At 52.1% G+C, this 17400-nt stretch overlaps 3 protein-coding genes across 4 annotated transcripts; 2 read left to right on the forward strand and 1 right to left on the reverse strand.

Annotated features, from left to right (window-relative positions):
* Positions 1–4146: 4146 nt before the first annotated feature.
* Syvn1 (synoviolin 1) lies at positions 4147–11474 on the forward strand. 2 transcript variants are annotated; one of them, XM_004627253.2, is made up of 16 exons: positions 4147–4246; positions 5025–5173; positions 5386–5478; positions 5568–5720; positions 5826–5874; positions 6297–6400; positions 7120–7246; positions 7333–7432; positions 7512–7577; positions 7670–7786; positions 7868–8031; positions 8257–8385; positions 8484–8642; positions 8730–8916; positions 10057–10208; positions 10282–11474. In XM_004627253.2, the coding sequence occupies exons 2-16, from the start codon at positions 5042–5044 to the stop codon at positions 10386–10388; spliced, it is 1839 nt and encodes a 612-aa protein (XP_004627310.1). In that variant the 5' UTR covers positions 4147–4246; positions 5025–5041; the 3' UTR covers positions 10389–11474. The 2 variants fall into 2 exon arrangements, with proteins under 2 accessions (XP_004627310.1, XP_023566252.1); XM_023710484.1 differs by lacking the exon at positions 4147–4246 and adding an exon at positions 4260–4432.
* Positions 11475–12565: 1091 nt separating this feature from the next.
* Mrpl49 (mitochondrial ribosomal protein L49) lies at positions 12566–14711 on the reverse strand. The gene is made up of 4 exons (XM_004627255.2): positions 14539–14711; positions 13604–13754; positions 12830–12954; positions 12566–12757 (listed from the first exon to the last, which is right to left on the reverse strand). Exons 1-4 carry the CDS (start codon positions 14671–14673, stop codon positions 12611–12613), a joined length of 558 nt encoding a protein of 185 aa, XP_004627312.2. The 5' UTR covers positions 14674–14711; the 3' UTR covers positions 12566–12610.
* Positions 14712–14832: 121 nt separating this feature from the next.
* On the forward strand, positions 14833–17180 carry Fau (FAU, ubiquitin like and ribosomal protein S30 fusion). Its single transcript, XM_004627256.1, has 5 exons — positions 14833–14941; positions 15192–15274; positions 15370–15514; positions 16775–16830; positions 17007–17180. The coding sequence occupies exons 2-5, from the start codon at positions 15200–15202 to the stop codon at positions 17130–17132; spliced, it is 402 nt and encodes a 133-aa protein (XP_004627313.1). The 5' UTR covers positions 14833–14941; positions 15192–15199; the 3' UTR covers positions 17133–17180.
* The last annotated feature ends 220 nt before the right edge of the window (positions 17181–17400 follow it).

Raw genomic sequence — 17400 nt, forward strand, 5'->3', positions numbered from 1 at the left:
AATTCCTTAAAAATGGCACAGCTGGGCTAAGGAGATGGCTCAGTGGAATAAGTGCTTCCTGGCAAGCACAAGGGCCTGAGTTCAATCCCTGGTTCCACCAAAACAAAAAAATAAAAAATAAAAATGGCACAGCAAATGACCTAAACTGGAACACAAGCAAAGCATAAATATATACACATATGTAAATACTGCCTTCTAACTTCTATGTTGATTTAATTTATAATCCACAGGCCGGGGAGATGGCTCAGTAGAATAAGCACTTGCCTGAGTTGAATACCTGATTTTGCCAAAAAAAAAAAAAAAAATAATAATAATAATAATAATAACAATAATTTATAATCCATAGGATATCTCCACTTCTCTTAGAAAAGGGAACTGAGTATTCAGTTATTCAGTCATGATGGCTAAGTCTCCTGTTGCTATCCTCTCATGACTTTGTTACCAAATTTATTAATTACTCTGTCAAACGCATCAAATTCCATAGTGCGCCTGCTTAGGCAAGTGCAGGGACCAGGGTTTGATCCCCAGCACCACAGCACACTGAACTAGCCACTGAGACTGGGGGTGGTGGTGCAGGCCTGTAACCCCAGCTCTGGGGAGGCTGAAAACAGGAGGATCACAAGTCTAAGCTTCATAGTGAGACCCAGCACCAAATACATTAAAAATTTTAAAATTCCATAGTACAGATGGGGCAGGGGGAAACCAGAGGTCATTTGCCAGGAGGGCCTTTTCTCCAGCTCACTCCTTGATGTCAGCCCTCCAGGTTGGGATATGATGGGTTAAGGGGCCCTGAAGTCTAGAACCCTTGGTGGAACCAGCTAATGCAAAGCCCAGATCCATCTTGGCAGACCTTTTCAGTCTCCTCTGGCCTTTCCCCTTCTCTGATACCGCCTACTTCTGTCCAAGTAGAAGAGGCACATGTCTGCTAGGCTCCTCCTATCCCGGTTCTGCTATTAGTCCTGTGGTCCATGAAGCTAGAGACTTCCCACACTATCTCCCATTCAGCTCCAGGGACCACAGTGTAATTTATATGCTTCTTATTTTTTTAGTTTTTTTTTTTTTTTTTTTTTTTTTTTTTTTTTCAGAACCAGGGATTGGACTCAGACCTGGCAGGGAAGCACTTATTCTACTGAGCCACCTACCCAGGCCCTATGCTTCTTATTTTAAAATCTCTTTTGTGTCTATTTTCTTTGTATTCTTTGCGCTTTATTTTCTTGGTCTGTCTTGCCAGAAGTTTGTCTGTGTTGCCAGAAGTTTGTCTGTCTTACTAGCTTATTCAAAGAACCAGCTTTTTTACTTTGTGATTGTTTTTATTAACTTTATAATTTATTTTGATGTATTTGGTTGTTACGGGGTCTCACTATGCAGCTCGGACTCATAGTAATCATCTTGTTTTGCAGCCTCTCCCATGCTGGAATTACAGGCATATGCCACTACACCTGGACTCTATGGCCTCCTGGACTCTGTGGCCTTCTGGACTCTGTGGCCAGCTCAGTCCACCTTAAGGGTGGGGCTAGTGCAGCATGTGGTGCTGGGGAATCAAACCGTGGTACCTGTGCTTGCCTAAGCAGGCACCTTAGTTCCCTGAGCAATGTCACTGACCCTTAACTCCATAATTATTACCATTTGTTTTAACCTCTGAACTTTAATTGGCCCCTCATCCCCAAGGACTCCCTGCTCCTGCCACCTCAGCAGTGTCCTTGGTCCAGCATCCTACTTTGCTGTACACCATCCTGCAGGCAGTGTCCTCTGAATGGCTTGCAAGAAGTAGCTGCGATCCAGGGGACCATCCAGTCTGTAGTTCTCCCCATCTTCCAGCAGGCAACGGTCAGTAGCAATTTCAGCCCCCACCTTGACTGCTGTCCAGCAGGGACACTGGGTGATGGAGCCAGTGACCATGCTCATGCTGTCCAGGTTCAGGCTACAGTTATCACTTTTGATACTGGGGATGTGCGGGGAACCCCTGACTGCTTCAAAGGTCAGGGCATCTAAGCACACAGGCGAACGTGTCTAGCACTTGTCTAGCACAGGTGCACAATGGGCTACAACTATGTAACCACGACTTAGCACTGGTAAACATGCATGTACTGGTTACAGCATTATGTAAGAATGTAAATATAGCGGGGGCTGGGGAGATGGCTCAGTGGAAGAAGCACTTCCCTGGCAAGCGCAAGGGCCTGAGTTCAATCCCCAGTTTCGCCAAAAAAGGAAAAGAATGTAAACATAAGATAACAACCTGTACAAGAATTATACAAAAAAGAATTATATATAGGCGGCGACCTAGCGCAGCGGTCTCCTCGCCAGGCTCTGGAGCGTGAGGTCGACGGATAGTGCCCCCGTTCCGACTCTTTCCGGCTGGGGAGATGGCTCAGTGGAATAAGCACTTCCCTGGCAAGCACAAGGGTCTGAGTTCAATCCCCGGTTCCGCAAAAAAAAAAAAAAAAAAAAGAATTATATAATGCAGATGCAGGCGGCTCTTCGGCTCCACGCTGCCTGCTGTTGTCGCTGATGTCTTGCACATGGGTGTTCTTCAACCTTGGGACCTCCCTCGGTGAACTGCCCTCCCTCACAGGCCAACTGGATGGAACCTGGGCTCACACATGCTAGGCAAGCACTCCATCACTGAGCTATACCCCCAACCCTTTTTATTTTATTAATTTTGAGTCAAGGTCTTGCTGAATTGCTCAGGCCAACACCAAATTTCCAATCCTCCTACCTGAGCCTCATTAGTTAGTTGTGTACCACCACAGCCAGCTGACAGTCATCACTGTAAAGTGTACACTAAAATTACTGGCACATGCCTGTAATCCCAGCACTCTGAGAGTGGTGAGGTAAGAGGTCTCAAATTCCAACTCAGCATGGGGAAATTAGCATCCTAGATGAGATGGCCTAATAGTGGAGCCAACTCTGTGACTAGATACAAGCGAACTTGTAAAGTCAACAGGTGGAGGGAGTGAAGGCTAAAGCCAACAGTACGGGACTGAGAATTTTTTTTTTTTTTTTTTGTACCGAGGATCAGAACTCAGGATCTAGTGCTTGCCAGGCAGGTGTTTAGTCGCTGACCTCTCAGGCCCTATCCCAACCCATTTTCCCACGTTTAAAGTGGGAATAGCACCACCTAGCTGATAAACTTGGATGAGTGATAGTTAAATACGATGTCAAAGAAAATGCACAAATGGAGGTGAATTAGCTCCATTCAGTTAATAAGAGGGCTGAATTAGCTGTGACACAGGATAAAATAGGCAGCCCGGGACCAGTGGGGTCGTGGTTATGTGCCAAGACAGAACGAGGCAAGGAAAGCAAAACCGGAAAATGCCGAGAAGGGTGCACGTATAGGCCATTGAGTCCGTCTCTGCACAAAACACGAGACTGGCAGGAACCAAAGCTCTGCCTTTACAGCAGCCACCGGCACACCTGACTGATCTTCCTTTCGGAGCGAGGGGCCCACGTTCCGCCAGACTCGGCAGAAATCACTTGCCTACAAACTCCGCTTTCCTCTCAGCCAGCGAGGCAATGCTATCTACCGCCCCCTGGCAACCACTCACCTGCTTTCTTCTTTCTATAGGCCAAGACATTTCCTTTTTTTCTTTAATTGGTCCGCGTAACTTTATCGCAGCCAATCAGTGGCAGCCACGGGATTCAACACACTCCCACACAAAGTGTGTCGTGGGGGGGGGGGTGATCGCGGAGAAAAATTTCTGTTTTCTGCCTCCGGTTCTCCTAGAGGGCTCCTTCTGTGTCAAACGGTTGTGAGTTTGCCTGGAAAGAAGCGCTAAAACATTTTATATGCCTTTGGCCTATAAAGCCTGTCCCTTGCACATTCCCCTCTTCAAGTTGTGCGAACGACAGAACGCTCCACCTTCCAGCGGCTTTGAGAGCCAGAGTCCAGGCTAAGTCGGATCCACTCAGCGGTAGAGACCATACCATCTGTGCCTAATAAGTAGGGGTTTCCAACTCTCCTCCGTCGCCCTATTCCGCACCGACCGCCATTTGCGTCTCTTGCTCTGTCTTTTTCCGAGGAAATGGACCCTAGAACCCGTAGTCAAACCACCGTTCCTGGCACGAGATAGGGCGGCGGTGCTCCAGAAGGCTGCGTTGCTTGGTACCGTCCACGCCGCGCCCCGCGCTGCCGGAAGTGAGGTGTCTTACCCTCGGACTTCCGGTTCGCAGGGGGTGGGGAGTGTTGTTAACCGGAGCGGCTGCCGCAGTCGCGGGGATTGAGCCGGCTCGCGGCGTTGGGCTCCTGGTGAGTCAGGCCAGGACAGGCCAGGGTTGAGGTTGGGGCCCCTATAGTCGCCGGGATCAGCGCACCCCTCGGGCCTGCCACCTGCGTTCTGCCTGTCCGGCTGGCGGTAGACCTCAGGCGCCGGCCCGGCCACTCTCCCAGAAGCTGGGCCCCGCCTGCGACGCTCCCAACTCCTGGCGCTCACAGGTGCGCGGCCGCGAGGGCGACCTGGGTCCCTCTTCGTCCGCTGCGACTGCGCCCTGCTGGCCTGTCGTTTCTCTGGAACCCCAAGTTGACACTTCCCATAGGTTGGGGACGCCAGGGCCCCAGGCTGATGTTCTCCGAGCGCCCGTCCGCGCTGACCATCCCGCCACAGCTGTCACCCAGCGCTTCTGTCAGTCCTGGCCGTTGGTTCCCGCCTTTGGAGCCGATTTTTTACTTCCCACTCCAGCACCTTCACTCCAGGGTCCGCAGTGGCGGTCAGACCCCTCCTCCTCCACCACTGGTGCTTTTCCTCATGGCCTCCCTAGAGGAGACCGCTTGGCAGGCAGTGTGGAAAGAGCCCTAGATTCCAAACAGGCCGGACCCAGGTTCCAGGCCTTGCTAGGTCTTGCATCAGTGTGACCACTTAACCCCTTTGGGGCCGTCTTTTATTTGTGAAAGGGGGAAAACATGCTTTTCTTGATCTCATGATTGTGAAGTGTGCTTTTACCCCCTCTGTCACTGACACTGGGCCAGGCATGACGCTAGTGTTGCACAGGATGGCCATTCCATACAGTATCTTTCTCCTCTCACCTAGGTCTCCAGGCCAGGGCAATGTTCCGCACCGCTGTGATGATGGCGGCCAGCCTGGCGCTGACCGGGGCCGTGGTGGCTCACGCCTACTACCTCAAACATCAGTTCTACCCCACTGTGGTGTACCTGACCAAGTCCAGCCCCAGCATGGCAGTGAGTTCAGGCCTCAGGGAGGGAGGAGCTTCTTGGGAGGGAAGGAGGAGACTGCCTGGGACAGGGGCCGGCAGCAAGTCAGGTAAGTGGGCCAGAAGTGAGCCATTAGCTAGCTGCCTAACTTTGAATAAACTCTGATGAGGAGTTGGGGAGCTTTCTGCATGATACAGAGGAAAAAGGTGACCTCAAACTAGAGCTTTTCCTCGCTTCAGGTCCTGTACATCCAGGCCTTTGTCCTCGTCTTCCTCTTGGGCAAGGTGATGGGCAAGGTGTTCTTTGGGCAGCTGAGGGCAGCAGAGATGGAGGTAAGATGATGGTGACTCCCAAGATGAAGGACAGGGCACTGGGCAAGCAGAATGTCTTGGTTCCACATCCTCTGTTGCTCAACCTCCAGCACCTTCTGGAACGTTCCTGGTATGCTGTCACAGAGACATGTCTGGCCTTCACCGTTTTTCGGGATGACTTCAGCCCCCGCTTTGTTGCGCTCTTCACTCTCCTCCTCTTCCTCAAGTGTTTCCACTGGCTGGCAGAGGACCGTGTGGATTTTGTGAGTTGGGAGTGGCTGGTGGGCAGCCTTGTGGATCAGTGAGGGCTGGGATGGGACTAGGGAGTGACCCAGCCATCTTCATGGGGCCCCTCTGCTCTGCTTCAGATGGAACGCAGCCCCAATATCTCCTGGCTCTTTCACTGCCGCATTGTCTGTGAGTAAGACTCATGGTGGGTAGGGGAGTTGCTAGAGGGAGGAGAGATGCCATGAACAATTGGGACATGAAAAGTCATGAGCCATGGACCCACACCCCAGAACACAAGCTGCCCCTCAACCCACAGCTGTGCAGGAAAGATAATTTGGGAAGTTAATTTGCATTGTCTCTGCCCTGTTCCACTTCAGAGCTTCTCAACTGCCTGGGCCCTCAGCTCTCTGCCTCTTCAGCTAGAGCCTGAGCCATTTCACCCCCACCCCTAACTGAGGTTCCCAGAGGGCCATGGCAGTGGAGTATGCCCACCAGATAGAAGGCTGGGGCCATGGTCATTGCGGGCTTGAGGGTAGGGCTGTTTTAGAACAGAAAGTGACTGTCAGACTGTGGGCTAACCCCATCCATCCCCCATTTGGGGGTCCCTGCAGCCCTTATGTTCCTCCTGGGTATCCTGGACTTCCTCTTCGTCAGCCATGCCTATCACAGCATCCTGACCCGTGGGGCCTCTGTGCAGCTGGTGTTTGGCTTTGAGGTAAAGTTCATTTGGGAGGTTGAGAGGACAAGCCTGAGGTGGCACTGCACGTGCCTTAACCCAGAAAACCCTTACTGACACCTGCTCTGTGGCCACCCCATACTGGCCACCAAAAAGGATCAGTCAGGCCTGGCCCCTTCACACACTCCCAAGGGGATTGCTAGCTAGCTGGCTCAAAGAGGCTGGTGTGGAGCAGCCCCCCCCCCCGGGGGGGGGCTCAGTGAAGGCTTCCTGGAGGCTGATGCCAGAGCTAGTGCTGGATCAATAGATGAATGAACACAGGGGAAAGAGAGAATTAGGGGGCTGGGGAGATGGCTCAGTAGAATAACTGCTTGCCTGGCAAGCTTAAGGGCCTGAGTTCAACCCCCGGTCCCGCAAAAAAAAAAAAAAGAATTAGATAATTAGATGGTTGGGCTGTGGGGGAGGTGTGTCTCAGGCAGAGGGAGTGCTGAGTGACTATAGCACACACTGTGGGTGCTCACCATTTAGCAGACCTGTGCTGAGCTCAGTCAGCAGGACAACATTGCAATAATGAAGTTAACCCTGCATTTTACTGATGAGCAAACTGAGGTAGAGTAACTTGGCTAAAGTCATAATCATTGAGGGAAGAGCTGGACACCCCTGGCAGTGTGCAGAGGCTGTGCTGCGTCCAAAGTGCAGCAGTATGGCTGGAGAGAGGGAGCTGAAATTCACATGCCCCGGTGCCCTCTCCCCCACAGTATGCCATTCTGATGACCATGGTGCTCACCATCTTCATCAAGTATGTGCTGCACTCCGTGGACCTCCAGAGTGAGAACCCCTGGGACAATAAGGCCGTGTACATGCTCTACACGGAGCTGTTCACAGGTGAGAGGACCCTGGGTCTGGTCTAATCAGACTAGCCTCCTCCTGGCTACCAGACCCTGTAACCTGCTCTCTACATCTGTCCCAAGGCTTCATCAAGGTTCTGCTGTACATGGCCTTCATGACCATCATGATCAAGGTGCACACCTTCCCGCTCTTCGCCATCCGGCCCATGTACCTGGCTATGAGGTAAGCCCAGACCTGTCCTTTCCCTCTCCCTCCCTGGCTCCTCCCCTTTTCTTCCTGAATTCACTGGCTGTCATTTCAGGCAGTTCAAGAAGGCTGTGACAGATGCCATCATGTCACGCCGAGCCATCCGCAACATGAACACACTGTAAGTGGCCTTGTCATGACTGCTTTCACAAACTCTGTCCTAGGTCCCTTTGCTTCTAGCTCTGGTCCTGACCTACTCTGCCATCCTAACAGGTATCCAGATGCCACCCCTGAGGAGCTCCAGGCAATGGATAATGTCTGCATCATCTGCCGAGAAGAGATGGTGACTGGTGCCAAGAGACTGCCCTGCAACCACATCTTCCATACCAGGTAGCTGGGGCCCGGGGAGCCTGTACACCCAGGCACAAGGCCCCAAGGAGATGCTGACCACTGCCTGGCCTTGTCTTACAGCTGCCTGCGCTCCTGGTTCCAGAGACAGCAGACCTGCCCTACCTGCCGCATGGATGTCCTACGGGCATCACTGCCAGCCCAGTCACCACCACCTCCTGAGCCCGCAGACCAGGGGCCACCCCCTGCCCCTCATCCCCCACCACTCATGCCCCAGCCCCCCAACTGTGAGTGCCCCTTTTCTTAGCTATACACCACACTGTCGGGTTCTTGCCTGGGCTGGGTGTGGGACCAAAGAGGGTGAAAAGATGAGAAACTGCTGACTGTAATTGCTGTTAGCAGGCCAAGTTCAGGGGCTGTGGGAGTAGAGGAGGAGCTCCCAGCAGCCAAACCCGTCTGGACATGGGATCTGGCTCACATCATCCCTCCTCTCATGCTTGTCCTCTCTCTAGTCCCCCAGGGTCTCCTGCCTCCTTTTCCTCCAGGCATGTTCCCCCTGTGGCCCCCTGTGGGCCCCTTCCCACCTGTTCCGCCTCCCCCAAGCTCAGGAGAGGCTGCAGCAGCCCCGTCCACCAGTGCAGGTGAGCTTTTAGATAATGTGGCAGAGGGTGGCAGCCAAGGGCAGAGGGGAGGACTAAGATGGCCCTAGGCCACTCTGACCTGGTGTTCTTCTCTTTAGCGGCCCTTTCTCGGCCAAGTGGTACAGCCACAACTACAGCTGCTGGCACCAGTGCCTCTGCCCCAGTGCCTGGCTCTGCCCCTGCCCCAGAAGCCAACCCTGCTCCAGGCTTCCCCTTTCCTCCTCCCTGGATGGGCATGCCCCTGCCACCACCCTTTGGTAAGTTGGGCCACTCCAAGATATTTTAGAGGGCGGGTAGGGTGCGTGGCTGCTTAGGCAGCCCAGACTAATCCCTCTGCTCCCCAGCCTTTCCCCCTATGCCTGTGCCCCCTGCGGGCTTTGCTGGGCTGACCCCAGAGGAGCTTCGGGCTCTGGAAGGCCATGAGCAGCAGCACCTAGAGGCCCGGCTGCAGAGCCTGCGCAACATCCACACGTTGCTGGACGCCGCCATGCTGCAGATCAACCAGTACCTCACTGTACTAGCCTCTTTGGGGTGCGTCTGCATGGGATAATGTGAATGGGTGAAGCTGCTTGGGGCTCCATAGTTGTTCTTGGCATTGGTCTTCCCTGTCACTGTGTGACATCTGCTAACATTCAGGCCTCCTATCTGCAAGGTCATTCAGTTTCAGTTTTGGGGAGCTCTTGACTCCTCCCAATGCCTTTATCCTTCCTCTCCAGGAGGCATATCTGATGCTATGGGAAGTGTTTATTAACTTATCTTCAATCTTATTCTTTTGTTTTTGGAACTCAAATTACAAGATGTGTTACAGAGTTAGAGGCACACTGAAAGCCCTGTTTTGGGTTTTTTTGCAGAACCGGGAATTGAACTCAGGGCCTTGCGCTTGCCAGGGAAGCGCTTTATTCCACTGAGCCATCTCCCCAGTCCCTGGTTTTTTGTTTTTTTTTTTTTTTTTTTTTTGGCTCCGAATGCCTTCAGGGCAGGTTTGGCTGGCTGGAGTTGTGGGGATCGAACCACAGCAACATGAGCCTGACTGCTTTGTCGAAGCAGCCACTTAAAGAACTGAGCTAGGGCCAGGCCCTTGAGTCCCTGGTTTTTATTTGTGTAGTGCATGCCTATAATCCCAGCACTTGGGAGGTTGAGGCAGGAGAATAACAAAGTTCCAGGCCAGCCCGGGTTACACAGCAAGACTGTATCTCAAAAAAAAAAAAAAAAGAGCATCACCAAAAAGCTCAAGCTCTTCCTAGTTTGCACTGCCTCAGCTCATCACCAAACACCTCCTGATGCTGAGAACTGCCAGTGCCAAGTGAAGAGATAACAGAGTTTAAGTGCTGACCCCACTACTACTTGCTTTGGGACTTCCTTTACTTTGTGGGAAGAGTAGTTCTAAATCCTACTCCCAGGTGGTATGTACAGAGTGTCTAGCCCTTACTCAGCATGGAGGGATGCTGGCATCCAAGACTTGAGCCTTCTGTGCCCTACTCTGGATACCCAGGAAGGCTGGCATGATGGCAAAGAAGTCAGCAGTCCCTGCCTGCAAATGATTGACAGTTCATAGGACAGAATCACTTGGTCCCTGAGGGCCACATGTGTTTTGGCTATTGGTGACTGCGGCCACATAGGATACATCTAGGATGCCAGGGACAGGATGGATTTTGTCCCTTCTCTTGGCAGGCCCCCCCGCCCTGCCACTTCGGTCAGCTCCACAGAAGAGACTGGCTCCACAGCTGTTGCTGCTGCCTCCTCTACCAGCACCCCTAGTTCTGAGGCTGCCCCCCCACCCCCAGGAGCCTCCTCACCAGCCCAGGAAACTGAAAAGCCTCCAGGTGGGTGACTGGCTTGGAGGGTGGGTGGGGCAGGGGCTTCCCTGGGCTCTGCCTCTGACCTCTCTGTCCCCAGCTCCTGAGTCGGTGGGTGCTGAGGAGCTTCCCGAGGATGGAGAGCCGGATGCTGCAGAGCTCCGCAGGCGCCGCCTGCAAAAGCTGGAGTCCCCTGTCGCCCACTGACACTGCCCTGGCCCTATCCTCACTCTCCTGAGCAGCCCTCGCTGGAACTCGTCCTGCCACCAAGTGCCAGCTCCCTCTGTCTGCACCAGGGAGTCCTAACCCCAGCTCTGAGAAAGAGGCAGTGGCACTCCTTGGGGCCAAGTGGAAAGAAGGCTGTTTCTAGTTGGTCCAGTAGCCTTGGGGGTGCCAGTCAATTCCAGCCAGCTGTCCTCTCCAGCTCTTCAGCACACTGTAGTGCTGCAGCCCAGCTGGCCAGCGACGTGAAGGCAGAAGGTTTGGCCTCTGAGACCCTCTTCCCCCCACTTTCCTGGGGGAAGGGCAACCCCTCTGAGCCCTACTTGTATGTGCGGGGTCATGCTGCAGTGCCGAACAGTATTAGCTCCCATTCTGTGTGGATCCTGGAAAGGCTGGAGCAGGCCAGGAACTTGCTGTGGCCCTCCCGCCAAGGCTGGTACCAATTTCCTCCTCTTACCCAAATCTTCCCAGAAGCCCCCTGTGGTGGTGGCTGTGCCCCCATGCCCTCTGGCATTTCCACATCTTACTGGCAACCATACAACTCAGGGAAAGGAGTGCCTGGGGGTGGGGGGCAGGCGGGCAGCACTGAGGGACCCTGCCCTGCCCCGCCCCTCCCCCAGGCCCTTTCCCAGCAGCTTCTCAGGTGAGGCTGAGCCGACTCACCCAGCAGCCACTGCCCAGCCACATTAGGGCTGAGGGCTGGCGTGCTGCTCCTCAACCACTGCAACCCAAAATCCAAGAAGCCCACTGTTGATCAGGCAGGACTTTTGAGTCAGGAACAGAACTACTTCCTCACCTAGGGCCTTTTGGCTTAAATCAGTCTTGAATTTGAATGCTTGACCCCAGAAAGGAGGAGCACTGGCTCCTATTTTTTCTACTTTAGAACAGGCTCTGGGACAGGAAGGGAACATGTGAGCCGAGGCCTGCCTGCCCGTCTTTCTTCCCCTCTGTTTTGTGTTACAAGAGTTGCTGGAGACAGTTTCAGATGATTATTTAATTTGTAAATATTGTACAAATTTTAATAGCTTAAATTGTATATACAGCCAAATAAAAACTTGCATTAACAAGTGGTGGGCTCGCATCAGATTGGGGTCCAGCTCCTCTTCCTGGCAGAGGCTGTGGGTTTGAGAATGACCTGAAACCTCCAGGAGTGAGGACATTTTCACTGTTTTGCAGCTAGAAAGACACACATTTTACATATTGAGCAGCAGCCTCAGAGAGGCTCAGTATCCCATCTGCGTCAGATCAAATAGGGCAGCCAGGACCTGAACACCCTCTTAGCCAGGTTGACAATAGAGTGAGGTCTTTGGCTCTTGTCCATGGCTGGCTAAGTGTGAAGGCTACTTGGACGGGATGGGTGTGTCAAAGGCAAACCTCTCTTCCTGCCTGCACATCTCTTGGCCTGCCTCTACTCCAGGCCAGAAAGTTGGGAAGGCCCAGACAGTGCAAGGGCTTCGAGGAACTCCCAGGCACCCCCTTGTGGCCAGGACAGCCAGAGCAGCTTAACTCCTAAAGCTAGAGACCCACCCAATGAGGCCTTGGTCTGGCTTGAACAGCACCCAGATCCATAACAGGACATTTAGATCTCCATGGGGCTGTCGCCATGGCACTCTGTGCCCTAGTACACTGCACTTGGCACTTAGACCCATCCGTGTCTTATGATCTCCACCTAGCAGGTCTGGCCTAGAACAAGGTCTCAGGTGCATTCCTAGTAGCAAGCAGGAATAAACCTGCCCTTGCAAGGTGTTAATTATTGAAACTCCTAATGATTTGGTTTGAAACTGTCTCATTGCTATTTATCAATAAAATTATGGGGGAAAAAAAAAGGAATAAACCTGCCCTGAGAACCCTCCTCTAACCAGGCTGGGCTATTGCTTCTACCAGATGATATCCCCAAAATCTGAATAGTTAAGCCCAAGGAGCCCTCCAAAGCAAGCCACAGTGATAGGAAGAGCAGCAATGGCTCCTACTACCTTGCCTGTTCCTGGTGGGTCTTCCACGCTATACAGCTCTCACCGGTGGACCCATAAATGGAGCCCATTTCCCCTGTACACAAGCAAGATCTGACTCCAAAATCCTTTAGCCCTTACTCTCTGCCATGCCCAAACCTTCAACCCTGGTTGTTGTATCATTCCCAGAGCTCTAATGCCAACTTTTCCCAAGGTTCCCCAGGCTCCAGTCTGTCCACACAGGCTGCTCAGTAGACCTCAGAAGCCCTTCTTGAGGAGCCAGGCTTTCAGTTGCTCATCAAAGTAGCCCTTGATCCGCAAGGTACCTGTCACCTCATTAACCTGGGTGACAGGTGTCTTCCCCAACAGTGGGCTCAAAAAATCTTCCACATCCTTCTGCAAGGCCTGGGGAAAGATGACAGATCAGGCATGTCAGTCTTTCTGGAAGACCCTGATCCCCCTTCCACACACACTTACCCAGATATCTCCCTCCACTTTCCGGATCACAGTCATCTGGCGGTTGCCATGTGTAAGGTCTTTGTAGACAGGGATGTTGTGCATTCGGGAGCGCCGTATCATATAGGGCAGGTTGGGTGGGGGATCTGTGACAAATTGGGACAGTGACAAGTCAACTCCTAGGCCTCATTCTACCTCAACCAAGGCCTTAAGACACCTCTAGAGTCTAGAGTCAAAACTGAATTGTTAAAACAAACAAAAACAAAACTGAATTATTCAATCTAGAACTCAAGAAATCAGGGCCATACCTCCTAGATCTCTGGGTACCCCTTTGAAGCCAGCTTTGCCCTTTTCCACTGGGCTAGGGAAGATGAGGTCAATTTCTAGAACAAACTACCATATGCTGGGTTCAGTACTAAGTGTTTCATTTCCACTTTACTGAAACTGGCTAGAAGAAACTAAGTGACTAATTCAAGATCACACCAGGAATGGACAACAGAGCCAAATTCAAACTCCAAGTTACTTGACTCCCAAGCTGTGTTCTAAATTATGGCAGTCAGGTGAGAGAAGGACCAGACACTTGGGTCTCCTCTTTATGTTTCGATTTTTGTCATATGGGGGCCCCTAAGCAACACTGAAGCTGGACAGGTATCAGGGCTCCACCCCTGAGCTCTTCCTTGGGCTTGAGACAATTCTAACCTTAAGGGATCTCGAGTCTGAACCCACTGGGCAGGCTGACTACTGGGGAGGGAAATGCTCCCTGCAGCCTTTCAACCATTCCCATTCCCAGCTCACCTCTAGGAGGCTGCCACCCACTAGGAGTGGGATAATGTTCATGCTTTGGTGGCTTTGGGATCCTGGTGGGGGGTAGCAGGCGTTCCACGAACTGGAATTCATCAGTTGACTCCACAAAGCCGCGGTAACCTGGAGGTTCCTGCGTTTGGCTCTGAGGTAAAACAAACCAACCAACCAAGTCTCCACTCAACACAAGAGAAACTTAGTGGAAAAAAGAAACACGTAGGAAAATCCGCATTAATAACTCTTATTAAACCAGGCGTGGTGGCACATGCCCGTAATTCCAGCACTCAGGAGGCTAAGGCTAGGATCCTTGCGAGTTTGAGAACAGCTTGGGCGAAAAAGTGAGCTCAAAGCCAGCCTAAACTACATAGCAGAGCCTGTCTCAAAAACACAACAACAAAAGACTTATTTTCCAGCGGGCAGCGTGCAAGTGACACTGGGAAAGACGTTCAAGCATTCAACAGTATGGGTGTCTCCGACTTTCTGTAGGGCTCAAATCACAAATATTAACCAATCATAATTTCCCACTCATATGGATACGATGGGACCCAGGCCCCGAAAGTCGATGCGCTACTGTCAGTCTAAACTAGACTTTGGGTTTTTTGGGGTTTTTTTCCCCCCAGAACCGGAGATTGAACTCAGGCCCTTGAGCTTGCCAGGCAATCCCTTATTCTATTGAACCATCTCCCCGGCCCCGCGAAACTGGGCTTTCCCGTAGCCACATTCCAACCTTCACTCCACCCCCTCACTCCTCCCAGGGCGCTCCGGCGTCTGCCACCTTCCTTCCCACTCATCGTTCCATCTTCAGGCAAGACACTGAGGAGGAAAACTAAGACCCTATGCATAAATCCAAGTTTCAGGGTTATAATGACTAACACGAGCGTCCACGCCCCGTTCTGCCACACCCCCCGCTCCAAGCTCAGCACTCTCACCAACCGCCGCAGCCCGCAACCCCAACCGAAGCCAGTTCTCCAGGAACGAAGGGGAGCACGGAGCAAGGCCGCCGCCATCTTGGGCTGCTCCCGACGCCGGTATTCTGCGCGCTCAACTGCCTTGGTCCCGCCCATTCCTGCGCGCACCGCCCGAAACCGAAGGACGCCTCGCGAGATGGGTTAGGGCGGGGTTAGGGCGGGGTTAGGGCGGGGTTAGGGCGGGGTTAGGGCGGGGTGGGCGGGTGGGTTAGGGCGGTGGTGGGCGGTAGAAATAAAAGAAGACCTTGCGTTGGCTCGCTCTGTAGTGACGTGACGCGCAGTGGGCGGTGAGGACGTGCGCGCTCTCGCTTCTTCCTTTCTGGACTCCATCTTCGCGGTAGTGGTGGCTGTTTCAGCCGTTCAGGTAAGGTTTAGAGGACGGTCGGGTTTGGAGGGCTTGGTGGCATTCCGGCCACTTGGTCAGAGACTGCGGAAGACCCAGGCACAGGGCCTCCCTGCGGCTTGCCCCCGGCCCCCAGCCGGATTCCCCAGCAAGCCCTGCTTGTCCCACGTGAGGCGCCGCGGCTGGCTGCGTCCCGGGGTCTTCGATTCCCAGACTCCCTTTCTCAGAGAGCGTTCTTGTCCTGTTCTTAAAGCCGGTTTTCTTTCCCTAGTTGTCAACATGCAGCTCTTTGTCCGCGCCCAGGACCTACATACCATAGAAGTGACCGGCCAGGAGACGGTCGCCCACATCAAGGTAAGGCTGCGTGGCGCTACCCGTGTTCCGGCCTCTAGCGGTACTCATTCGTGTTCCGCAAAGACCCTTACAAGACTTTTTTTCCTCCTCCGTAGGCTCATGTGGCGTCACTGGAGGGCATCGCACCGGAAGATCAAGTTGTTCTCCTGGCAGGCCAACCGTTGGAGGATGAAGCCACCCTAGGCCAGTGTGGAGTGGAAGCCCTGGCCACTCTCGAAGTAGCTGGTCGCATGCTTGGAGGTTAGTGGAGAAAGTCTTGTTTTTTGACTTTCTTAGTGTCTTACTATGCAGTCCAGGCTGGCCTTGAGCTCACTTGAACAGCCCAGGCTGTTCCAGAACTTGAAAGGATCCTCCTACTTCAGCCTGAGTGCTGGGATTGCCAGGGTGCACAACCACACCTGGCAGGAAGAGTGTTGTTTGTTTGTTTGTTTGTTTGTTTGTTTTTACGGAACCAGGGATTGAACTCAGGCCCTTGGGCTGAAGCCCTTATTTCACTGAGCCATCTCACTGGCCCAGGAAGAGTTTTTTTAAATGCCCACACCTAATGGGTGTGGGGTTCTTAGCTTTGGCAGCTCTGTCCATTTTTCTTTCCTTTTTTTCCCCCCCCTGGGCGGACAGGGTCTGGTTATGTAGACCAGGCTGGCCTCAAACTGGCAATGATCCTCCTGCCACAGCCTCCCAAGTGCTGGAATTAATTAACACGTGTGTCACCACCCCAACCCAGCAGTCATTTCTGAGATAATACACTTAGTGCTTTCTGGGGGTTCTCAATCCTGGGGGATTCTTAATGCTTCCAGAAGGAACTCGAAAGTTCATGCAGACTGAATTCAAGTATTTCTTTAAGTGTATTACCAGGTGGTTCTAGTTTCTGAAAGAAATCCAGGTCAAGCCAGATCTCCAAGGTGCTTTTCAGTTTTGTTAAAAGGAAGGACGTGGGGTAATCCCATCAGCCTGAGAAGCCGAATCAGCAAAACCATACAAGTTGAGCCAGCCCAGGCAGTTTAATGACTGAGACCCTGTCTCAATTTTTTTTTTTTTTAAGAGCTGAGGGTGGGGACTCCGTAGAAAGGCCATGGGTTAAGTCACTGGTTAAAAAAGAAAAAAATGTGTCAAGGAAAATTTTTTTAAATCAGGAACTGGAAAATTTTGAAGTAAAACTGAGGTCAAATTTCTGCATCCTTTAGTCACATATTTTAGAAATTGAATTGAAGCTGAACATGGGGGCAAACTAATCCCAAGGAAGCTAGGGAAGGAGAATGCAGATTTGAGGCCAGTCTGGCAATCTAGTGAAACTTTGTCTCAAAATAAAAAAGAGCTGGAGGTGTAGCTGGCTGTTAGAGTGTGTTTGACATTCATGCTCAGGACTAGGAAGAGTTTTTTTATTTCTAGGAGGCTTTCTGTCTATTTGCTTTTATATTTAAAAGTTTTAGGGGGAGAAGGGGAGGTTATGCTGGGAGATGCTTCTTTCTCAATGTGCTTTTGTTTATTTTCCCATTATAGGTAAAGTCCACGGTTCCCTAGCTCGGGCTGGAAAAGTGAGAGGTCAGACTCCCAAGGTGAGTGAGAATTAGAAGTGGTGTTTGAACCTTGTTCTGTGCTGGCCTGAGTGAGCCAAGACCTTTGGTTCTGGCCTGCCCACTTACTTGGTGGAGGGGAGGTTGAGGGAAGGCTGCCAGGCATGGGAGAGGTCAGCCAAAGTCTCACTGGGACCTGCCTTTCTGCCTTTTCTCAGGTGGCCAAACAGGAGAAGAAGAAGAAGAAGACAGGCCGGGCCAAGCGGCGGATGCAGTACAACCGGCGCTTTGTCAACGTTGTACCAACATTTGGCAAGAAAAAGGGCCCCAATGCCAACTCTTAAATGCTATGTAGCCCTGGCTTTCTCTAATAAAGCTACTTTGCCCAGTCAGTTCGTTTTTCTGTTTTTATTTGCAGGGCCTGGGGGAGAGCAGTGGCTTCTGGGCTGGCCAAGTATCCCCTAAAGCAGTGAAGCATGGGGAGAATGATAGTTTAGAAGTAATGGATTCCAGTCCTTAAAAGGTGGAGTTTGGGGGTGTTCCCCATCCTATATAACTTGATAGCTCCTCCCAATTAATTTTGTAGCTTCTAAACAGAAAAGATAGCAGGAA

Source organism: Octodon degus, unplaced genomic scaffold, assembly GCF_000260255.1.
Source record: "Octodon degus isolate 3935 unplaced genomic scaffold, OctDeg1.0 scaffold00018, whole genome shotgun sequence".
NCBI lineage: Eukaryota > Metazoa > Chordata > Mammalia > Rodentia > Octodontidae > Octodon > Octodon degus.